This window comes from Lagenorhynchus albirostris, chromosome 7 (assembly GCF_949774975.1).
Source record: "Lagenorhynchus albirostris chromosome 7, mLagAlb1.1, whole genome shotgun sequence".
Lineage (NCBI taxonomy): Eukaryota > Metazoa > Chordata > Mammalia > Artiodactyla > Delphinidae > Lagenorhynchus > Lagenorhynchus albirostris.
In genome coordinates this window covers 34,324,412-34,349,435 of record NC_083101.1, presented here as the reverse complement: position 1 = coordinate 34,349,435, position 25,024 = coordinate 34,324,412, and the positions used below count along the sequence as shown (strand labels likewise).

General features: G+C 49.4%; 1 protein-coding gene across 3 annotated transcripts in view; it reads left to right on the top strand.

Annotated features, from left to right (window-relative positions):
• The first annotated feature begins 1,615 nt into the window (after positions 1-1,615).
• TMOD1 (tropomodulin 1) overlaps positions 1,616-25,024 on the top strand; it is an 87,386-nt gene continuing 63,977 nt past the window's right edge. For all 3 annotated transcript variants that reach the window (XM_060154795.1, XM_060154796.1, XM_060154793.1), the window contains exons 1-2: positions 1,616-1,762; positions 22,637-22,787. In XM_060154795.1, coding sequence (XP_060010778.1) covers positions 22,644-22,787 — 144 coding nt within the window. In that variant the 5' untranslated portion in view covers positions 1,616-1,762; positions 22,637-22,643. The remainder of the gene's footprint in view (positions 1,763-22,636; positions 22,788-25,024) is intronic.

The following is a 25,024-nucleotide window of genomic DNA, read 5'->3' as shown; positions in this document are numbered from 1 at the left end:
ACTATGGAAAACACTATGGAGATTCCTCAAAAAAATTAAAAATAGAACTAACATACTATCCAGCAATTCCACTCCTGGATATTTAGCCAAAGAAAACAAAAACACTAATTTGAAAAAATATATGCACCCTTATGTTCATTGCAGCATTATTTACAATAGCCAAGATATGGAAGCAACCTAAGTGCCCATCAACAGACAATGGATAAAGAAGATGTACATAAACACAATGGAATATTACTCGGCCACAAAGAAGAATGAAATCTTGCCATTTGCGACAACATGGATGGATTTAGAGGGTATTATGCTAAGCGAAATAAGTCAGATAGAGAAAGACAAATACTGTATGATTTCACTTATATGTGGAATCTAAAAAAGCAAAACAAATGAACAAACATAAAACAGGAATGGAGTTATAGACATAGAACAAACAGGTGGTTGCCAGAGAGGAAGGGGTTGGAGCGAGGAAAGAAATAGATGAGGGAGATTAAGAAGTACAAACTTCCAGTTGCAAACTAAGTCAAGGGTATGAAATGTACAGTGTGGAGAATTTAGTCAATAACTATGTAATATTTTTGTATGGTAACATTGTAACTAGACTTATGGTGATCAGTTTGCAATGTATAGAAATATCTAACCACTACGTTGTGCAAAAGGAATTAACATGTTGTAGGTCAATTATACTTCAAAAACAAACAAGCTCATAGAAAAGAAGATCACATTTTTGTTTGGGGCGAGGATTGGATGAAGGCAGTCAAAAAGTACAAACTTCCAGTTGTAAGATAAATAAGTGCTAGGGATAAAACGTACATGATAAAGATAATTAACACTGCTGTATGTTATATATGAAAGTCTTTTAAGAGAGTAAATGCTGAGTTCTCATCACAAGAAAAATTTTTTTCTTTAATTTTGTATCTATGTGAGATGATGGATGTTCATTAAACTTATTGTGATAATCACTTCATGATGTATGTAAATCAAATCATTATGCTGTACACCTTAAACTTATACAGTGCTGTATGTCAATCATATCTCAATAAAACTGGAAGAAAAAAAAGGTGGGGCTTTTGGGGTTGTTTTGGTTATTTTAAGTCGTATTTTGGATACTCTATTCTTCCAGTATAGAGGGAATGCATTTGCCTCTGTTGGAACTGCATGTTCACAAAATGATCGTGACTAAAGCTTCGGCTCAAACTGGACCTAGTTGGGCTGCTGATAAGACCGGATGGGTCGTTGCTTCAATCAAAGGAGGTAAAGGTGCAGCAACCGCTTGGCTGGCTTTGCTCCACAAGGACCTACCGATTCTTACATCTTAGACCACACAGGAATAAAACTCCTCCCACCTTTTTCCAGATAACTCTACCTGGTACAAGTGGGGAAACCTAGACGCAGACAGGAGGCGACGCGCACCCACTTGGCCGCGGACCCAAGCTTGGGGCGGCCAGGGTCCCTGCCCCGCGCTTCCCCTTGTGGGCGTCTCTCCCCGGCAGGAGACTGCGCGCTGCGCCCCGGCGCCCCCGAGTGGAGGGAGAGGTAAGGAAGGCGAGCTGGGCGGGCGGGGCGAGGCGCGGTGACAGCGCAGAGCCGGGCCCGCCCCTGGCTCCCACCCCCGGAGCCCACAGCGCCCGCCCGCTCGCGGCCGCCCGGGAGCTCTTCCAGCCCCGCGCTCCCCTCACCCGCCTGCCGCCCGCGCTCTCCCGCCGGCCGCCCGCGCTCGTCCCGCCGCCGCCTGCGCCCGCGCCAGCCCCCGCGGCTCCACTGACCGGTAAGTGTCCCACCGGCCAGGGGTCCCCCTCGCGCTCGCGGGGCTCCCTGCCCCCTCACCGGGGCCCCAGCCATATCTGGGCAAAATATTCAGCTGTCGCCGCCGCCGCCAAGAGGGACTGAGCGTGGCTCCCTCTATAAATAGCCGCCGCCTCGGGTTGCCTCCGGGGCTGGGGAGCCTGGGTCTCGGGGTCCGGAACCGGGCGCTCGCATCCGCGCCACTCGGCGCGCGTGGCCCCGGCCAGGGCGCCCTTCCCTCTGGACCCCGACGCCGCGTCTGTAAAAGGGAGAAGGACCTGGGGGCTCTCGAGGAGCAGCGCTGAGAGCGGGGGTCATGGCGAGGCCGGCGTTCCCGCTGCGCGCTTGACTCCAGCGTGCAGTGGCTAGGCGCCCCGGGCGCTCTGTTGGGTACAGGTGCCGCCGAGCGCTGCACTCAGGCGCGGCCTCCCCGCCGGCTGCAGAGAGAGTGGAGGTGGGAGTGGGGACGCATTGGCACAAGTGAACGTGATACCCGGGTTCGCGCTTCGCCTGTTTGCGGCAAGAAAACTTTCCCAAACTGCGTGGGATGACAAGGTTTAAAGCACCACCGTTACGCGCCTTTCGCGCGGAGGTGGAAAGAAGAGGGGAAGAGCCTGGAGGCAGGAGTTCTCTGGCTCTCGCCAACTCACTGGGTGAACTTGACAAGCCTCCTCCCTTCCCTGGGTCTCGGTTTCCCCATTTGTAGGAGCGGGGTTTGGTTCCCGCGATAGAGCTCGTGGCCAGGGCCGTGAGAGCAGTAGGGCGCGCTCTTGACCGCCGGCGCTCCCCCCACCTGTTCACCGGCTCTGGGCCTGAGACGCTGGAGGCACAGCCGCGCATATCCGGAAGGGCTGCGGAGACCAGAGACTTTGGCGGTCCCTCTGACTCGGATCTTATACTAAGACCCAGTAGGACCCTCGGAAAGCCTGGGCAGTACACACCCAGGAAGCGCGCTCCACGGTGATTATGGGCATCTGTGGTGGGTGGCAGCCATCACCTTCGCAAAGAAGCTTGTGAGTCAAACAGCTTTAGACCCAATGAACTGAGCAGGGCTAGAGGCTCCAGTCCAGTCGCTCCCTGGCTTCTGTTTCCCCGTCTATTTGGCGTCTGTGATGCTGCCTCGGAGCTCTGCAGGCACACCCCCTCCCCATCTTTTCTAGCCTTGACCTTGGCCCTCTCAAACTCTTGCATATTACCTGGCCTAAACTTTTCCCTGTAGAATCACAAAACCAGACCCTAATCCAGGTTCTGGGCCCTCGGTGGGGGAACCCAAAAAATTCCCATTTTCACCCAGTGGTGACAAACATTTTGTTCCTGGCGAGGGTCTGCAGAGCCCCCTGCTCAAGGTCACACGCTGCTGGACATGCCAGGCAGTCTCCACCAGCCTTTCTCATGTCTTTCCTGACACTTCCTGCTGCTCAGGCAGGTCTTGGGGATCTGTTCAACACCCCCTGTTCTTTGGTCTGCTGCTGTCCAGGACTTCCCCTTGCTCAGACAATAGCGCCCTCATCTTGAAGTTTCATTTTTGTTTCTACTTTACTTTCTATCATATATTTTTTCCAAAGCCATCTTAAAGCCTCACTGAATTAAGAGGAAATGGAGACAAATAGTAAGGTTCTCATCAATTCGAGCCACACAACAAACAGGCAGAGGGTGAAAGCAAGGAGTGCTGTCACTTAGATGTGTTAATTCTATTTAATGAGCCAGTCTTGCAAACCCACGTTTTAGAAGATCCTGGCGCTTAAGTTCCTCCCAGCCTAAGTAGAAAGCCAGTGTCCTCTAAAAATAGCCTCCGCCCCACCTTATCAGGGTCTCACAGTTTCTCCCTCCTCCTGGGTTGGGCTGCTTCCTGCTGCTCAGCAAAAAAACCACAAAAACTAAGAGTAGGTAGTGGCAGCTCTGAGTAATGGGCTGACCTGGAGATTAGGACACCTGGCTCCAGCCCCAGCTCTGCCACCCACTTAGAGTGACCATGAGCAATGAGGGGGTGGGCAAGATGCTTTCCAGTGGACCTGGAATTAAGAGGACTCAGAGCTTCCCTTGGAAGACTTTCTATCATGAGAAAAGTGAAGCGCCAGGGATGAAATCCAGGGGAACCCACCCTATGAAGAGGAAGGAAAGAACGGGAGAAACTGGTTCCCAAGAGCCAAGGGAGGAGAGAGATTGGCAGTGCCAGCTGGTGCAGAGAGACAGAGGGGAAGAGACTGGGAAAGGGCCACCATGATTGGGTGACTTTGGCCAGGGCATTGCAGAGGGTTCAAAAATGGGATCTGCCACTGCTTTACTGAAGCCGGTGACCCAGCCTGTCTGAGCCCGTTTCCTCCTCTGTACAAGGGGATAATAATAGCATCCATTTCAGATGGGTTGCTGTTGGGATTAAGGGGGATGATGCAGGGAAAGCCCTTGGTCCTGTGCTTGGTACCTGCAATGATGTTAATGCTAGCGAGAGGAAGAAGAAGCTAATGGGAGCTGAAGATTTGGAGACAGAGCCCACAGCTCTTCTAAAAGCTTGGAGGAGAAAGGAAGGAAGAGAGAAGGTAGTAGGAGCTGGAGACAGGGCCGAAAGGGGAGGTGGGTGTTTCTGGGCTGAGGAGTGTGCAAAGAGACAGAGACAGACCTGGGAGAGGGGAAGAGGTGAAAAGAGCATCTAAGGGACATGCACATGGGAGGACTGAGGGCCTTCCTTAATGACCTGCTGAATGCCACAGGCTCTAAAATCACATTCCTCTAGATTCAGGCTGAGCAAAGAAAGGGTAAAATGAAGCCAGTCCTGGCTCAGACCCTGGTGTCCTCTTGGGAGACTTCAGTATCTGTGAAGGAGGGTGGTGATGGGCCGCAAAGGGTAGTTTGACTCTGTCCAGGGGGCTCACGACCTTGGCTTGCTTGTTTCTGAAATGACGTCATGTATCGATGACTCCTGCTGAGCCCAGTCATAATGACCTTTTCCAGTCAGTGTTTTGATTTTTCTGTCTTACTAATGGACCAGCCAGGCTGCCAACATTTCTAAAGAGGCCAGTTCACTCTTCACTTAAAGCCAAAACACCAAGTAGATCAATTATTTGGCTGCTAGGAGCCATTATTAGTTTAAAGCGACAGGCTTGTTTGTATGGAAAAACATGAAGCAGATGGCATAATTTGGGGACCATTTCCTGTCTCTTGTTTTGTTTTGTAAAATCCTCCTTTGGTTAATCATGATAAAACCAGACTTTCTTTGCTCTTAACGATAACGAAAGAATGAGCTCACTGGAGTCAACCTAGGACAGTCTAGGAGGTTTTCTTCGATGTTAGGAGGTGCTGGATCTGTTTTTGATCTGAAAAACGAAACAAACTCAAGCATTTCTTTTGTTTCTCCTTTTCTTACATCCTTTCTCTTGGAGAAAAAGAGATTTGTGAAAGTGCTGTCTCTGTTTCAGTTCTTCCTTCTCAGATCCCCAGCCCCAGCCACCGCTCACTCCGGGGCTTCTAGGGAGGTGTCTCCAGGACTGTTCCTGGGAGATGATGCTGGTGGGTGATAAGGCAGAAATCCTCTTGGCCTCACTCAACCTCCTTCATGGACTCATCTCTTCCCAGCCCTTAAATATTAGTGCCACTCTCAACCATATTCCTTTTCACCCCGCACCCTCCTATAGTCCCATCCACTCTCAGGGCTCCCACCACTCCCTATACACTCAGAACTCCCAAACTCCTGTGTCCAGCCTGGACCACACTCCTCAGCTCTAGGCATCCGTGACTCCAGCCTAGGGGACAAAGCCAAGAGGGTGTCCCTAAGGTACTTCACACCCAACAGGCCCAACTCAGGCTCACCACCCAGTCTCCCTCCAGGGTCCCCCCTTCTTGGTTAACAGTAACACCATCCACCCAGGCTCTGAGCCAAAAACCTCCATACCTTTCACCACCCCATTCATTTGGTCAAAAGTCCTATCAATTCTACCTTCCTTAACATCTCTTCTATTCATGTCTATCCCCAGTCGAGTACTTTGTCATCTCTCCCCCTGAGCTATTAGCAGAGCCTCTTAAGAGTCTTTCTGCGCCGGTCTTTTCTCTCTCTCTCTTTTTTTAACCCCAGTCTTTTCTTCTCATGCTGCTGTTAAAAGAGTTTTGTGAAACGTAGCTCGGATAGTGTTATTCCTCTTCATTCAGGGATTCCCCATTTCCTACCAGATTCCTTGGCATCCGACACGAGGACCATCTAAGATGTGGCCCCAAGCTACTTCTCCAAACCATCTCCTGACACGCCCCCCAGTTCTCTACACCTGGTCATGGTGCAAGCATATGTGACTGCATGCCTTGCTGCCTTTGCCCCTGCTGTTCCTTCTGCCTGGAATGCTGTCCTCTTCCTTCTCAACCTGGCAAACTTGTAATCCTCCTTTAAATCAAAGCGCCTCATTGCCCCACCTGTGCTCCCACAGCCCCCTGAATGGGCCTCAGAGAACCAGCCATAGTCTAAGTGTCATCAGCTGCTTACATCCTTATCTCTGACTAGACTGATAGATCCTTGAGGACAGAGTTCATGGCTCATTTACTGATATTTCTGCTTCCCCAGTGTCGAGCTCAGAGCTCAGCAGCTTGGCAGAGTGCAAGGATTTTATGTTTTAATTAGTGACTGATCACTGAATGAAAGAATATGTAAAAGACTAAGCAAATGAAAGCCCTGAGGTAACCGTGACAATCACACAACATTATCTACATGTTTTCCCATCCCACCACCCCGTCAGCTCCGTGAGGGCAGAAACCACACCTGTTCTGCTCCCCACCAAACCTGCAGCCCCTCAGCCCCCTCACAATACATAGAATGAACCCATGATCTCACCTGAAACTCACAGTAATCCTGTAAGGGAGGAAGGGCCGGTATAATGACCCCTTTTTATAGATAGCATAGTGAACCCCAGTAGGAATTATTCCAGGTCATCCAATTGGGATGTGTATTCCAGAAAAACCCAAGTGCTCTCCAGGGTTTGGTAAACTTGGGAAATCAGAGTCCTTGTGTTCTACACTAGTGCTTCTCTAGCATTGGAGATACTCAGGATCTTGTTAATGCAGATGCCGGCTCAGTAGGCCTAGGAGGGGACCTGAGACTCTGAATTTCTAACAAGCTCCTTGTTTCTAATAAGCTTATTAAATAATAGGCTTAATAATTCCTAATAAGCGCTGATACACATCATAATGTGAGGCTTCTCCTGCATACACTGACCACCAGACTTTGACCATCAAGGTGAGTGCTGATTATCTCAAAGTTTTCCCTTGGCCTTTGCATTAAGATAGTATTTCTAGGGCTTCCCTGGTGGCGCAGTGGTTGAGAGTCCGCCTGCCGATGCAGGGGACACGAGTTCGTGCCCCGGTCCGGGAAGATCCCACATGCCACGGAGCGGCTGGGCCCGTGAGCCATGGTCGCTGAGCCTGCGTGTCCGAGCCTGTGCTCCGCAACGGGAGAGGCCACAGCAGTGAGAGGCCCGCATACCGCAAAAAAAAAAAAAAAAAGATAGTATTTCTATTAAAATCTACAAATGAATTCATTTAAGCCTTGACTCAAAGTCAAAAATCAAGGGCTCTTTCTGGGATGTTGTTGTTGTTGTTTGGTTGTTTCGTTTTTGTCTTTATGAGCAATGTACGGGGCGTGAGGAGCATGATGGGGCCCCTGCAGGGGCTAGAAGAACGCGGTGGAGCGTGTGGGTCATGGGGGCGGGACGTGTGGTGCGTGGTGGGCACGTGGGAAGGCCCAGGTGATGGGATGCATAGGGGGCGGGGATTGGTGAGGGGGCAGGTGATTGGGGGCGGGGCTTGGGGGCACGTGGCTGCAGCATGTTGGCAAGGAGGAAGTTCCAGGGATGGCAGGCAGCCGGAAGGGTCAGGCTTGCAGCTGCAGGTTCTTTCCACCTACTTCTGCCTTCCTGGCTTCTCCCTTGCTTTCCGGAGAAATTTAGGCCCAGACAAGGCTTTAAGGTCACACTGCCCAGTTCCTGGTCAGCCTGGAAACCCCCCTGAGCGCCAGAGCTCCAAGCTTCTGTGTCCGATTGGCTTTTTCAGCGCACACTGCTTACAAGTTTGCTATCTATGAGCGCAGGGTGAGCACCTGGCCCGTGCCGGGGTAGGAACCGGATCCCGCCTCAGAAGCACTCAAAAGACAACAGAGAGGAGAGTCAGGAAGGTGGACTTCCTCCACGCAAACCCAGGAAGATTTAAAAAGTCAGACTGAATGGAAACATTGCACGCATTTGTTTATGGGTTTTATACTACATTCCACTTACACCATTAAAAGGGTATGAGATTGCTTAATAAACCGGCATAGGCAATATAACTGGTGAGAACAGAAAAAAGAAAGAAAGAAAGGAAGGAGGGAGGGAGGGCAGAAAACTTGAAAATTAGGATCATAAAGCTCTGAGAATCTGATGGGAACCATGGACTCTTGCTCCAGAAAAATGAATATATCCATGCACACAACAGTTTGCGTGTCATTTGCGTGGGTGCATGGGTCTCTCTGAAGGCCTTTCAAAATGCCCAGCACAGATTAAGGAGAGAAAATATGCCAGTGTCCTAGCTGAATGATGGCAACTCTATTTGGACACTCAAATCAGCTGATGAATCATGACAACTGAAGGGGAAAGGGAGAAGCAATGAATTGGAGACCACATCATGTCTGATTAAAAAAGACCAGTCCTTCAGGAGAAAGAAATGTTTTCTTAGCCCTAATTCTCAGAGTGTTGGGAGGCAGTTTTGCATAGTGGTTAAGAACATACCTCCCTGGGTTCAAATCTAAGGTCTGTCAGTTATGGGCTGCATAGACTCAGGTAACTTTTAACTCCCCGTGCCTCAGTTTCCCCATCTGTAATATGGGGTTATTGTGGGGAATCTCTATTTGCACATGTATGAAGTGGGCTTGTTGTGGGGAGTAAATTAGTTATTATATGTAAAATGCTTAAGTCAGTGCCTGGGACATTGTTAGTGTTATAAAAGTGTGAGCTGTTATGGGAAGGCAGCATGGAGCAGTGGTAATGAGTACACATTGCCCCCCTGGATTCAAATCCCGGCTCTACTACTTACTAGCTTTGTTACCTTGGTCACTGTAGTAGGTTAAATAGTATCCTCTGAAAAGTCATGTCCACCCGGAACCTCAGAAAGTGACCTTCTTTGGAAATAGGGCCTTTGCAGAAGTAATTAGTTAAGCTGAGGTCATACTGGGCTAGGGTGGGCCCTAAACCCAATGACTGGTGTCCTTATGAGAAGTGGAGTGGACATACACAGGAAAGAAGACCACGTGACAATAGAGGCAGAGATTGGAGTGATGTAGGTACAAGCCAGGGAATGCCAAGGATTGCCAGCAGTCACCAGAAGCCAGAGAAGCAAGGTACAGAGTCTCCCTCAGAGCCTGCAAAGGGAACCAACCCTGCCCACATCTTAATTTCCAATTTCTGGCCTTCCGACTGCAACAGGATACATTTCTGCTGTTTTAAGCCATCCACTTTGTGGTAATTTGTTATGGCAGCCCTAGAAAACTGATACAGTCAGATTACTGCATTTCAGTTTCTTCAGCTAAAATGGGAAGTAAGGAGTACCTACTTCACAGAGTTATTAGGATTGCATGAAATTATCCACGTAAAGAGTTTAGCACTGTGGCTAGTATGCGGTACGTACAGAATAATGCATGCTGTTAGAAGGTACATTGACCTAACAGGCAATGGTAGCCTCAAGGATGGTTTTAATAGCATTCTATTGTATGTCTACATTATAATTCATTTACCCAGTGCCCTATTGATGAACTTTTATGTGGTTTCCAGTTTTTTGCTAAGATAGATAATAACCAGATGATTTGTACATATATCTTTGTACAATTCAGTGAGTAAACTGGCAGGATAAATTCCTAGAAGTGGAGTTGCTATGTCAAAGCATGTGTGCATTTGGATAGATATGACTTAACTTGCCTCAAGAGAGGGTGTACCAGTGTGTCCTCCTATTCTGTGTGAGAATGTTGGTCTCCTCCACATCTTGTCAACACCAGAGATTCTCAGACTTTTTCATCTTTGTTAATCTGATAGAGGAGAACTGATGTCACCTTTCTCAATTTACTTTTTTTATGGATGGGTTTCATTCTCTGTTCATAGGCTTATTAGCCGTTGATGTTTCTTTTTATGTGAATTGCCTGTTCTTTTCCTCTTCCCACATTTTCACTGGACTCTTCTTTTTTTTTTTTTTTTTAATTTAGGAACTCTGTTAAAAAAAAACTAGCCCTTTGTTCAACGTGCGACAAATATTTTCCCCCCAACTTGCCTTTTGCCTTTTGGTATTGCCCATGATACTTTTCATATTGACTTTTTAGAAGATACAAAAACGTGCTTCATAAACCTGTGCCTATGTTAACCCCTGCTGTGAGGCAAGGTGACAAAGTTCATGTGTATGAAATGGAGAGTGAGAATAGGAGTTAGTTCACAAGCTTTTCTACAAGCCAGCTTTTATTCCACCGAGGCTTTTGTCTTAAGGCTGTCAAAGTCAGTAATAATGCCAAGCATTCATTCATTCACTTATTCAACAAAACTGACTTCAGCACCTGAGAGAAGCAGGGACCATGGGAGACAAGGATGCTTGCCTTCAAGTAGCTTTCAGTCTTGGGGGGTGGGGGTGGAGTGCAATAAGATGATGCTTCAATGACAGAACTCTGACGGCCCCTCCCCTTGGTATTAGTATTTGGCTTGCTAGTACCCTTTTCAGCTGGTGTGGAAAAAGAGGCCATGGAAGAGGCAGAGGCTGGTGAGAGCGCGTGGTGGCCTGAGCCAGGGCAGTTGCAGAGAGGTGGGGAGAAGGAACCACAGAGTGGAGTACGGCAGGGTTTGCAGGGCCGGTGGGCAGGCCAGCTGGGACAGGGTGATGGGTTCAGCGTCTTTTCCTGGAGCCCTCTTGCTTACAATGATTCGTTCAGTGACTCAGACACCGTGATGACCTCAAGAGGTGCAAAATGAAAACACACAATGGTGCATGCACACACACGTGCTTTTCTAATTTAAACCCTTTGACAGCTTTGACGTGTGGACCTTTGAGGCTCCGTGTGAACTGGGATGGGGCTCAGTGTCACTGCAGAGAGTGACGGAGTCAAATGCTGTGTCTTGTTTCCCTGCTTTTTTCAGAAGGTACTTTCCCGTATGACTAAGAGAATGAGATCAGCCAGGGAGAATAATGCAAACAGGCCAGGAAACAAGTCTTTTTGAAAGAGAGCTGATCATCTCTGAGTCCCCATGCTCTCCACTCAGTGGCTCCAAACATGTCTTACATAACAGAACCAGGCCTTCATAGGCCTGAAATCTCATCTTGTCAACTCCTGAAACCCACCATCAGTCGAGACGTCAGCCGTCTCTGGAAAACCTCATCTAGGGCTCTAGCATCTCTGCTCACGTGCCTGGCATAACAAGTGCTCACCACCTCCTTAATCAGCCCAGTGCCTCCTTGGACATTGTTTATTTTTAGACAATTCATTGCGCTGATCGGAAATCCATGTCCCGGTCACCTCAGTAAATCTATGTCTTCTGAGCGCTGGCATCCACAGACCATTTTTGTTCCTTCTTCCCCAGGTCAGCCCATTAGAAGTTTGCAGAGTGTGACCATGTTCCCCCGGCCCTTCAACTGTTCTTCATCTGACACCCTGCCCCCCTTCTCTGAACTCGGCCAGCACCACTCAAGAGAAAAGGCCCAATTCACAGGAGAGGTCGCCCATATGGCCAGTAGCCATATGAAATGTGCTCAGCATCCTTAGTCATCAGGGAAATGCACAATGAGATACCACTACCCACCTGCCATAATGGCTAAAAAGGAAAGTACCGACAATACCAAGAGTTAGCAAAGATGTGGAACAACTGGAACTCTCAAACCCTGCTGGAGGGGATGTAAAATTGTACAATTACTTTGGGAAACTTTTTGACAGTACCTACTGAAACTAAGTGTATGCCAACTCTGTGATCCAGAAGTTCTGCTCCAGGTACATACCCAAGAGAAATAAGTGATTATTCCCACCAAAAGCCATCATAGGGCTACTTATAATTACCAAATACTGGAAATAACTTAAATGTCCATTAACAGTAGAGTAAACAAACAAATTATGGTATAGTTCATGTAATGGAATACTACACATCAACAAAAAAGAATCACCTGCCACTCTAACACACAACGTGGATGAATCTCACAGATATAAAGTTGCATCTGAAAGGAGCCAGATGCAAGAACATACCCTCTATATGTGTCCATTTATATGATGTTCAAAAACAGTCAAAGCTAATTTATTAGAAGGCTTTAAAAGTCCGAATAGTTGTTACCTTTGAGGGAGATGGACTGGGAGGGGGATGAGAAAGCCTTCTGGTGGGCTGGAAATAGCCTATATCTTCGTCTGAGTGGTGTTTACATAGGTGTATGCATATGGGAAGATTCAGTGAGCCGTGCTCTTAAGACTTGCCCACTTGACTGTATATAACCAATGCCTTATTATTATTATTATTATTTTGTGGTACGCGGGCCTCTCACTGTTGTGGCCTCTCCCATTGCGGAGCACAGGCCCCGGACGCGCAGGCTCAGCGGCCATGGCTCACGGGCCCAGCCGCTCCGCGGCATGTGGGATCTTCCCAGACCGGAGCACGAACCCATGTCCCCTGCATCAGCAGGCGGACTCTCAACCACTGCGCCACCAGGGAAGCCCAACCAATGCCTTATTAAAAAAAGAAAAAATAATCACACACCCCCAGTGCAAGAGTGGGGGCCCAGAGCTGAGCTCCAGCCTGAAGCCTAGCAAGGCCATCATCGCCCTTACTTTGTCCACTGTACCTTTATTAATGCAGCTGAGATCACACCGTGGCTTTGAGGGCCAACGCCTCACACTGTTGATTTATGTTGGGTAGACAGTCACTTGAGAGCCCCCACACCTTTCTCGTGGCTACCCAGCCATGTCCACCCATCTGATGCTTGTAGGGTTGGCTTATTGGGCTGGAGCTTCATGAAACTGAGGAAGAGGGAAGGAAACCAGCCATCTGAACTGCCCCATCCTTTGTGTCACTGCTTCTTCACAGCACCCCTTCAGAGGTACAGGTTGTGCCCTCACCTTACAAATGAATCCATGAAGCTCAGAGGCACTAAGTGACATGCCCAAGATTGCCCCACCAGTTAGAGCCAGGGCAGGGATTTTAGCCCAAGCCTGCGTGACCCCTAGTCCATGCTTTCACCTGCCACCAGGCTGACCCAAGAGGAGACATCATCTGTAAAGTGGGGCTAATGGCCCAGCTCAACCTCCCTCTGAGGGTGGTGGGTGAAGAGAGGATGTGTATGACACCATCCCAGGGATTTCTGTGTGAGTCTTATCCTCCCGACTTAATTGCAAGCTTCCTGAGGGCCGGAACTCTCCTATTAATTTCTGTCTCTCCCACAAAGGCCCACTATGCCCTGAACAACGTGGGTGCTCAGTAAACACTCACTCAACGAATTAGGTTGTGGAAACTGAGATCCAGAGAGGTACAGCAACTTGCTCGAGGCCACACAGCAAATCCTCAACCAAAGTCAGGACTTGTAATCGAATCCCCTGACTCCTATCCCAGTGTCCCTCTGCCACTGCACAAGGGCTCCAGCTTCCTATAGACCCCAGGGAGTGGAGATCCCAGTGGGCTGGAGGATACTAGAGAAGAAAAGGACCATCCCAGGTGAGCCAAGGCTGAGTCTAGCCCTGGAGCCTTCAGGGTATGTGTCCTGGGAAGAGGGCTGGGAACAGGTTGTAGGTTGTACAGAGCCCTGCTCTCAGAAGCACTCTGTGCTTGGTTGAATGCTCGGCAGTCGATTTCTTGAAATTCTTAATTTTATCTTTGGATTTATATTTTAAAGTGAAGCCCCATGGACAGTGAAGTGTGCACCAGGGCTTTGAGGTCCCGCACGAAGTCCCATCTCCTGCTGCCTCTCTGCTTCCTGAGGATGGGTTCTCAGACTCCAGCTGCTTCGCCTCCTGGCGCCCCAGGTCCTACCAGCCTCCCCCTCCCCACCACTGCCCAGCTACTACTGGGGCTCTCGCCCTGGCTGCATTCGGCTGGCAACCTTGCAGGGCAAGCCTCTTGTCGTCTCGTGATCCAGGCATCTATTGTCCTGGTGCAGAGGTTGGGATACCCTTGGGATCACCCATCTCCGTGTGTTAGGGCAGTGGCCCCATTGGAAGGGGAGAAGCCTGGCTCAACTGCCCGCTCCCTACCCGGGCAGAGCATGTCCGTCCTGTATCTGGCAGGGGAGGGAAGCTGGCAGCCAGAGGACTTGGTGTGCCCTCTCTGAGTCACAGCACTCGGGCACCTGTGTAGATCATGATATTCAGTCATACATTTTAAAGACACCACGACAGATCAAGACAGAGACCATGAGAGAAAGGAAAAACTTTATGTCTTGGTACCTTTAGTGGCACTTTTTTCCCGTTTTTGAACTCAGGACCCCACAGTCTTATTTTGCACTGGACCCGGCAAATTCTGTAGCCAGTCCTGCCTGGGAGAGCCTTTCATCAGGGCTAAGTGAGCACTCAGGCCATCGCACAGGGGCTGCCTGGGGACACGAGATGGTGCCTGGGAGAGCTGGGCCCTTTTGGTCCAGCTGTCTCCCTCCCCCTGTCTGTCTGGATCCAATCATAGATGACAACATGCCAAGGCACTCTCACTTCTTGCCCTGCAGGGGACATGAAACTGCGGGCATGAAAGTGTTTGTTTGGTTGTTTGTTTTAAGTTGCAAAGGTCTCTGCACTTTGGACTGGTTTTGGGTGTAATTATTGTGTCACATTTTATGACCCTCTTCCAAAGCTTAAACACTGAGGAAGGTAAGCCCCCCAAACTTCCAATCCCTACTTGTCTACCTCTTCCACACCCTACCCTGCCCCATCCAGTCGAGGGACAGTTGACTTTCTTCCCTTTGGGGTCACTAGCCTGGGATAGAATTCTGGTGTCCACCCAGCTCCGGGGGGTCTGCATTCCTGACTGACCTGCAGTAACGGAGCCTTTAGCCTGAGTTGTGCGTGTGATGCTGGTCAGATGTGATGCTGTCCCCAACCCAGTTCAGCCTGGGGGCTGGGAGGTGGGAGCCGCGGTCACCTCCACTGGGCAGGGAAGCACGGCAGGGAGGCCTCACCTCCAGTGAGGAGGTGGGGAGAGGGTGCTCCAGGCTGAGAGGACTGCATGTGCTTGGCCCAGAATGTCAGGGGTGCTCAGGTGCTGGGGGCGAGTGGAGGGTCCAGCTGGAAGGGGAAAGCCTGTGCGGGGATTAGAAGCTGGGGTGGCACAGAGGCCACCAGGTCTCCGATGGCCTCAAACCCCAGGCTGGGGAGTTTGCGCTCCATCTGTCACAATGGGGGCTGTTGAAGGTGGCTTCAGCTCAGCAGCAGCATCAGAAGTGACTTTCGGGCTTCCCTGGTGGCGCATTGGTTGAGAATCCGCCTGCCGATGCAGGGGACGCGGGTTCGTGCCCCGGTCTGGGGAGATCCCACATGCCGCGGAGCGGCTGGGCCCGTGAGCCATGGCCGTGAGCCTGCGCGTCCGGAGCCTGTGCTCCGCAACGGGAGAGGCCACAGCAGTGAGAGGCCCACGTACCACGAAAAAAAAAAAAAAGAAGTGACTTTCACAAAGATCACTTGAAGGCTGAGTTGCGTGTGGACAGGAAGGTAGCAGAACTGAGGCAGGGAACTGGGTTGGGAGGCTGTTGTGACAACACAGATCCAAAAAAGGCAGTCGCCGTGACAAGGGAGAGGAGGGACAGATACAAGGGATGGTAAAGAGATGGGAGTCTAGTCACAAAAGGACAACAGTGTATGATTCCGCTCAGATGACGCACTTCGAGTGTCCGATTCATAGAGACAGAAAGCAGAATGGTGGCTGCAGAGTCTGGGGGGAGCGGGACGGGGAGTTAGCGCTTAAAGGGGGACAGGGTCTCCGCTGGGAAAGATGAAAAAGTTCTGGACATGGTTGCTGGTGATGGCTGTACAACAACGTGAATGTACTTTATCCGATAGAACTATACGCTTAAAATGATTCATTTTGTGCTGTGTATTTTACCACAATCTAACAACAACAACAACAACAACAACCCCTATAGCATTCCAAAGAATAAATGAGAGTGAGAGAGGGTTGACAGGCATGGGGACCCACCAGAACTGGGGCGGTCGAGGGGAGGGTTCGGACTGACCCCCAGGTGTCTGGCCTGGGTGGCTGACGGCAGCAGGGTGGGGGGCTGGTGGTGGCGGAGAGGTGACTGCCCTCCGGGTTGGGCACGTGAAGCCTGAGGGACTCCAGGAGATGCGCTCAACAGAGCACGAGACCCTGCGAGGGTCATCAGCTTATCACTGAGAGCTGACCCCGCTTGGAGACAGCCCCCAGGGGGAGTGTGAGATGTAAGAGGGCAGCGCCCAGGGGCACAGGTGGGCCAAGAAGAATCCGTCATCAGGGAGAATGAGAAGGGGTGGGGAGAAAGGAAGGAGGCAAACTGGGACAGCCTCGTACTTGTCTGGCCGCAAGGGGCAGGGATGCATTCGAGGTAACTGAGTGCAGCGAGGGTGTGCGAGGAGAGGGTGGGTCTTGTAAGGACTGTGGTGGGGCGGGAGTCTCAAGGGACTCCAGCAGGAGCCGTAGCAGCCCAAGCCTGAGGGAGCAGGGACTGGGCTCTTCTGGGATGCCGTGTTCCCCGTCCCTCAGCCCCATGAGTTCACCCTCCAGATCTCCCCACAAGAAGGACCAGCCCTGCCACACCTAGATTTTGGACTTCTGGCCTCCAGAACTGAGAGGCAATGAATTTCTGCTGTTTAGGCCCCTCCGTTTGTGGTACTTTGTTAGGGCAGTCTCAGGAACCAATACAAATGCCAAGGAATGAAGGGGCTCATTCAACCAGCTCACTATTTTTTTAAATCCAAGCCACATAGATCACTGACTAGCCACTCAGTTGGCTGCCTTTGAGCCAGGCACCCACTCTGCCCAGTCAGCTGAGGTAGGGATCACATGCTATACAGCATGGCTGCCCCCAGAGATGCCCCTTGGAGGAGGGCAGTGGGGAGACAGCTCTCTCGGGAGGAACAGAGGATATCTCAGGCACTCACTTTTGTGTCCCTGGAGCCAGTGGAAGAGAGAGGCTCAGGCTTCAGTGATGAGGGATCATGGCCTAAAATCCCTTCAGCCAAAGTGTCTTCCCAAAGAGAAGAGAAGACAAAGACGGAGGAGAAGGGTTACGAAGCATCAACTTTGTTTGTAAATCCACCTCCCTTCACTGTGGCTGAAATAACAAGATGGTATAACTGGAAAATATTCATTTGAACTTGTGACTCAGCTCTTCCTGACCTCAGGGAAATGCAGTCCATAAATCAAGATACCTCTCCAGAGCCTCCTGCCGCAGTGTCTCCCGGGGCAGATGCTGGAAGAGCCATTAGCACAAGTGACTGCACCCACCTCCCGTGAAAGATCTAAAAGTGCCTTCGGTGCTCCAGGAGCTACCCTGTCTCAGAGCTTTCATTCCTGAAGCTTCCTGATGGATGGCCTCAGCCCTTGACCCACTCATTTTTACCATCCAACCTGCCTGGTTTTACTTCCTGGCACAGCTTGTAAATTCTATTATTTTCATATTTAGCAGAAGCTTAAGGTTTCTGCCACTGAGAAGCAGGGAGGCCAGATGTGCCAATAGTGTAAAATGCACAGGATTTGGAAGACTTCAGTTTTTAAACGCGTTTTTAATTTATTGAGCTCTCCTTTTCTTTTCCTCACCAACTCTTACTCAGGACCCAATTTGTAAAGCAGGCAGCAGCGGCGCGGTTCTGCCTTGGGCAGCCTCATCACCCCTTCCTGCCCATCTCTCCCCTCTTGGGTTCCCAGCCCTCCGAGATTTTTCCACATTAAAGAAGGGGAAACAGAGGACCTGAGAAGAGAAGGGACTTGCCCCAAGTTCCAAGGACACTAGAGCAAAGCCCAAATGTGCTCATGCCCTCCTAACACCTTTACCAAGCACAGGACTAGGCACTGGGGCCATGAGGACAAGACACATGTCCTTACCTGGCAAACATTACAGACAGATGATAGTGTATGGGGGAGCAGGGGAGGGGGGCGGAGAGGCAGCGGCCCCAGCAGTAGCAGTGGCTGCCGCAGCCTCATAATAATGTGGCTAATATTTGTGGAGCCGGCGTTGACCACGCCCCAGCCCCAAGCTGGACGTGATTTTCAACTTTTTATTTTAGCAGCTGAATCCTTTCTTCAAGAGAAACCTTATGTGGAACCCTCCATAAATCAGACAGTACGGGGGGTGAGCGCTCTTGCTTAGCCTCTCCTATTTAACCCCCTGCAGGGGCTCTGGAAGAGCTTTCTCAGAGCCTGAGCTCTCCACTGAGCACAGTTTAAAGACCACCCAGGGGGATAGGTTACAAGCAGAATTTCCGGGTCCATTTATGCTTATTTTACAGATGAGCAAACAGAGGCCCAGAGGAGAGAAGGGATTCAGTGAGGGTCACCCAGGGAGTTACCACCACAACTGGCATACCACCCAGAGTCCTCTGAACCTCAGGTCTGTGTCCATCTGTGACACCTCTTTTACTAGGAAACAGGGGCCTTTTACTAACAGCTATAAAATACCATCTCTTCCAAGCCATCTTTTTTTTTTTTTTTTCCTCTTCTTTTGGCCACGCCGTGCAGCTTCTGGGATCTTAGTTCTCCGACCAGGGATTGAACCCAGGCCCTTGGCAGAGAGAGCATGGAGTCCTAACCACTGGACCGCCAGGGAGTTCCCCCAAGCCATCTTTTAAAGCCAAGCTTGCAGTGGGCTCTATTAACGTGGTGTTTTCACCTCCCTCCTGCCCTGTCTGTCCCCCACCTCCAGTTCTTCCACATCACTGACCATAGGAGAAGAATCTCACCTTAGAGAAACTGTCCCTGGGAGCCAAGTAGATGAGTGTGGCTTGAAGCTGACAGCTTCATAGTTTACCTTAGGAGTTCTCCGTTCCTCTCAGCTTATTTAATGTGATGCCTCATCACTCTGTAATATTCACAGGACACTTGACATTAGAAAGGGCCTTTTAAATCCTTTGAAATAGGAGTTTTAAATTCATCGGCACCGTGGAGTGTGTAAGCGGAACATTAACTTTCCTGTGTGCGCAAAGATGGAGACTTCTTCAGGAAATGTAATGATCGCATCCCTCAGGGTGGCATCTCTGGAGGTAGCCTGCTACCCAGCTCCATCCCCCCTCCAGCAGGCCCCATAGTTGCCACCTACCCCTCTCTTCTTGCTCATTCCCAGCTCGTTTTTTCCCCCGGGTGGCTTTGACATGGATTCCTCTCTCCCCTGTTCCCTTGTACTGGCTCGTCCCTTCTCCAGGGTCTGTCCATGACTCTTTCTAAGAGTTTTAGTGCAAACCATCTAGGAAAAATGAGTCAACCGGCCAAGGTAACAAGCATGGGAAGCTCCTAGGGTTCCAAACCTGTCCCAGCTGGTTCTGTCCCCCAGCCCCTTCTTGTGTGAGTCTGAATGGCTCTCCGTATGACCCAGAGGTGAATCTAAGGCTGTGTTTTCCAAACGTTCCATGAGATTCCAGTTCCAGGAGCAGTTTCTCAGAGACATGGGTTCATGGTCCAAAGGACAGGGAAGTTCTGCTTGTACCCTCCCTGTCTTGGCGACTGACATCCGTTGTGGGAAAGCAGACCAAGGGTTTTGAGAAGTCAGGCAGAGTAGAGAGCGCTGTGCAACTTGGTACAACCCAAGACCTGTTTGAGCACCAGAAGCGTGTTTTGCAGCCCATCTGAGAGATGCTAATTCGGAGGTGTGTCTGTGAGTTGATTCTGGAAGCCTCCGAGCCCTTACTAGGGTCCTCTTGGCCCTGGGATGGAGACCACAGGGCCTCTCCTGGCTCCACTCAGGAAAATCCAAATTAGGTTATTCTCTGAGAGCCATCAGGAAGGTTTTTTTTTCCATCTATACCAGAGCATCGTCAGCTGCTTGTGCTTTCTTTGGAAGTAAATAGAAATGAATCAAGCCGGGGTGGGGGGTGCCATTTATGGTCTGAACATTGCATTCTTGGGGTCTGGTCAAAGGAACACGTCAGACCAAGCTGAGCCATTCTTAGAGAAAAGGATGGCACTGGCCTTTTCTGTATTTGGGAAGCAAGTCCTTTCTTATCAAGCCAGCTGTCACACACTCGGATTTCTCCTACACAGAGGCCCACACATGCACACACTTATATTAATAACGTGTATCTCTGCTCTCTTTCTCAAATGGAGGCTTTTTCTTGTAGCCTAGTCCACTTTGGTTCTTGTTTATTTTTAATTACTTTGTTTCAAATTAACAATTAATCCCAGTTTTTTGATTGATAAGTTGGTTATCTTTTCCTAGGTTTTGTTTCTCTCTACTCTGGAAAACTCCATCAGTCATTTCACAGATGAGCCACGGGTTTTGTTTGTGTTTGTTTCCATTGGGGTCTAAAACCACAAAACGCTGTGAGGAAGGTGATACTGATTGTATTAGTTTGGTACAGCTGCCGTGACAAAGTACCACACACTGAGTGGCTTAAACAGCAGAGATTTTTTTTTTTTTTTTTTTTTTTTTTTTTTGTGGTACGCGGGCCTCTCACTGCCGTGGTCTCTCCCGTTGCGGAGCACAGGCTCCGGACGCGCAGGCTCAGCGGCCATGGCTCACGGGCCCAGCCGCTCCGCGGCATGTGGGATCTTCTCAGACCGGGGCACGAACCCGTGTCCCCTGCATCGGCAGGTGGACTCTCAACCACTGCGCCACCAGGGAAGCCCCAAACAGAGATTTTTGTCTCAAAGTTCTGGAGGCTAGATGTCCAAGATCCAGGTATCGGTAGGGTTGGTTCCTTCCGAGGGCTGTGGGGGTCTGTTCCAGGCCTCTACTCCAGCTCCCGGTGGTTTGCTGGTAATCTTTGGTATTCCTTGGCTTGCAGAAGCATCACCCCCATCTCTACCTTCATCTTCACATGGTGTTCTTCCTGTGTGCCTGTGTAAATTTCCCTTCTTTATAAGGACATCAGTCCTATTGGATTAGGGACCCCCTCCTCTGGCATGACCACATCTAAACTTAACTAATTACATCTGCAACAACCCTCTTTCCAAGTAACTGTCACATTCTTACTTGGAATGTGGTTCTAGGTTACTGAGGTACAGGGGGTTAGAACTTATATGAATTTGGAGGGGACACAGTTCCACCCATAACATCAACTCTATACATAATAACACATTTCATTCTGCAGCATTTGCAAATGCTCTGAGCTGCTGCCTCACCCTTTAGCCTGTCAGCCTCAGAAACAAAAGCTGAGCGCTCGGCTCACATAGGCTGCAGGACAGGTGGGAACTGGCTTAGACACAGAGATGCTAGCAGCTCTGCAGCAAGCTGACACTGTCCATTTTCCAAGAGAAGAGCCCAGAATGTCCTCAAGGTGGTCTGATTGGACCACCAATGGCAGGTGAGAACTGGAATTGGGTTCATTTCAGTGAAAGACTTCCTGCTGTGTGCACAGCCCTGAGTCGGGCCCTCGGGAGAGTGGGGTGGAGCAAACCCAGGCCCTGCCCATGAGGAAGCCGCAGGAGGCAGACGTGCGAGCTGCGTGCAGAGGTGTGGGTGCAGTGCTGTGGCCGTGATGAACTTTGCTCAGAGAGGGGATGCTGAGGCTTCACAGAGGAGGTGATGTGTGAGCTGGGCTTGTCATGTTATCAGACAGTTCCAGCCAAGCTGGGGGACAGAAGGGCTTAGGGCCCCATTGTGTCTCCCGGGTTAGGTGACAGGCAGTGTGGTGTAGTGGGGAGCACTGGGGTCCGGTGACAGGGGTTCTGAGTCAAGCCCTAGGTCATCCCTCAGTTTCTTTGTTGATAAAAAGGTGTTAGTTAAAAAATTCAATTTACAGGGTGTGGCATCAGGATTGAATGAGTTCTCAGGTGTGAAAGTGTCATGGTTATGGAAGTAGCAGAGACAGGATACAAACACAGGTGTTAGGTGTCATCTGTGCCACAGAGAATATGCAGTAGCCTCCTCTCGCAAGGAGAGCAGCTGGGAAGTGGCAGACCTGGACTCCCACCCCCTCGATCAATCACTTCCTCCCTCTGGGCCAGCTCCCTGGGGGGTGAAGTGAGAGGTCTGGACCAGGCGATCTCCTTCTGGCCATGAAGTTAGGTGACTCTATGAAAAGGTGCCTGATACAATGGCTAGAGCCACGTGGGCTTGGAAAGCCAGCAGACTGGGGTTCAAATGGTGGTCCTGTCCCCTCTTGGTCGTGTGATTCGTGTGAGTCCCTCAGCCTCTCTAAGCTCAGCGTCCTCATCTGCAAGACGGGGATAAATGCCTACCTCAGAGGTTAAATTAGAATGTCCTTGGGAATTACTTAACGCACAGCTTGGCCTATGGTAGTAAAAGTTAGCTATTACCGTCAGCTGCTTCTTGTGAGGATTGAATGAGATGTTGCAGGGGAAGGGCCTGCATGCAGCAGGTGCTTAATTAACCACTGACACTTCCCCTGCTTTTAAGATCAGCCTTGGCAGAATTTCCAGCGTTCATGTTTTCCATCAGGGTGTGGGGTGAAGGGTGGAGGGTTGTACAGAAAATTTTAGAACTATTTGAAGAATAAAATAGTTTTCAGGCACTCGTAAGCCATTTATAATCACCTATTACTTGTAACTAATGGCCATGCCAATTACAACAATTACAAGTCGTTAAATTGCAAGCCCTCAGGACTTTTCCCTTGCAAGGTTTATGAGATAATTAGTCCAACTTAATACAGGATTCCAGTATAGTAATTATTATCCTGACAATTCATAAAACATGCCCAGGGCTCCATGTGAGTGATAAGCATCTATTTGCTCTGAGAGCAAATCCAAGAAGGGTCTTTCTAAGATTTTTCTCTTTCTGGTAGGTCATAGATGGGAACAGAAAGTTCTTCTACGATGTCGTACAGACGAGAACTAGAGAAATACCGTGACCTGGATGAAGATGAAATCCTTGGAGCCCTTACAGAAGAAGAGCTGAGGACCCTGGAAAATGAGCTGGATGAGCTGGACCCTGATGTGAGTAGGCACTAAAGGGGACACGTTGTCACAGTTGCAAGGACAGCAGCCATTACCACCTAGGGGAGGGGTAGGCCGACTTCCTAAAGTACCACTTCCCCTTTCCCACTATGACAATAACATTGGAGTAACATTGCCTTTGCAGGTGCGTGTGTGAGTGTGTGTTATATTAGTCAGGGTTCTCTAGAGAAACAGAACCATTAGGTAGGAGATTTTATATATATATATATATATATATATATATGTATAAAGAAATTTATTATAAGTAATTGGCTCACATGATTATTGAGGTTGACAAGTTCCAAGATCTGCAGTTGGCAAGCTGGAGACCCAGGACAGCTGGGAGTGTAGTTCTAGCCTGAGTTCAAAGGCCTGGGAACCAGGAAAGCTGATGGTATAGTTTCAGTCAAATAACTGGCAGGCTCAAGACCCAGGAAGACCCAGTGCTTTCAGTTCAAGTCCAAAGGCAAGAAAAAAAACAAAACACAAAAGCAATTACCCAGCTCAAAGTAATCAGGGAGAAGGAAATTCCCCCTTTGCTGGTAGGAGGATCAGCTTTTTTGTTCTACATGTATTCAGACCTTCAACTGATTGGGTGGGGCCCACCCACATTAGGGAGGACAATCTGCTTTACTCAGTCTACCAATTCAAATGTTAATCTCATCTAGAAACCCCCTTACAGACATACCCAGAATAATTGTCTAAACATCTGGGCACCCCATGGCCCTGTCAAGTTGAGACATAAAATTAACCATCACAAGTCCACTCCTAGTCAACTCGGCAACCATACACATCTCCTTAAACCATACTTATCTCCAAATAAAGACAATAACAAGGTCATAATTCTGCCTAACATTATACAACTATCCTGTGTATAACCTGCCAGAAGAAGAGGTAAAGTCCTTGAGTAATGTTTACTTTTCTCCTTGATCTCCCATAATTTAATACTATGATGTAAAATTAACAATACTTAGATACCACCATATAAAACCAATACATCTTGTGTTTCATGTTAAGAGCATAAGAGAGGGAAGAAAACAAAGATATTTACTTAATACACATACATAGACTCACACATACACAAACATGTTCATAAAAAAATACAGAGGAAATACTCCTGACCACACTGTCCTCGTTTCTCTAACTGGTCACGTGGTCATAGCTGGTGTCCATTCTGTACTTCCCTCACCTTCAGCAACCATAGCCTCAGCTGGGTGTGGTTCTTTGCCGGCGGAGTGAACTAGTTCTGAAGGGCCTGGACCATTAGCAGTCCTGCCTGGATTGAGTTGTTATAGTTTTCCATTGACTCTAATCGCAGGTCCTGGCAATACTAAGAAAGCCCTAAGGAATCTCCTGCATTACAGACATACTCTTCTTTGCCTTCCTTGTGGAGCAGTAGTCTGATTTACCCTTGGTAACCAGGACCAATCACCCCAGCCGGTACAGAAACTCCCTCTCTGCCTATTCATTCGGAGGCATAAGGACCCCAAAGCAGCAGTCTTAACCTCCAATCCAATGGAATCACTGCTGTGTCTCCTAGCGGAAGCATTCCTCCCTTTGGAACTAACTAAGACCTTGAGGCCAGCAGAGCATCAGGTCACAAGAACAGGATGCACAACTTTTGCCAGTGGGTCACTAGGGGTACCACTGGTAATAGTGAGGGGTGCTACTCCCATTTTCTGGGCCCGTGAATCCTGGCCGTGGGAGGAGAAGCGCCATATATTGGACTCTGATTCAGAGCATGTACAGCCTCCTAGAGACCCTTGCCCCAGTCCTGCAGGGTATTACCACCTATCTGTACTGCAACTGAGTCTGCAAAAGCCAAGTCCACCGTTCTGTCAAGCCAGCTGCCACAGGACGGTGGGGAATATGTGTCAGGTAGCACCTATAAGTGTGTTTAATGCTCAGAATTTGCCTCTGCAGTGAGGTTACGGCATCACAAGGCAGGAGGCTCCCTGGTCATGTCTGTGGTTTGGCCGGTCACCATGGAGCTGTCAGCAGAGCCGAGGGAGGCGGCTATTTCAGGTACCCCGGCTAATGCCCAGCTCAGAGAAGGGAGAGAATGAATGTTACTGAATTAAGTGAATTTCCCATTTGATATATTTTTAAATTAAAAATGGGATATTTCATGCCTTTTAAAAAAAACCTGTCACTGCTCAACCCTAGTTTAACAGTGATCCACACAAGAAAACACTACCATTTCACTAACCCTCAAGTAATTGCAGCTAGTGTAGAGG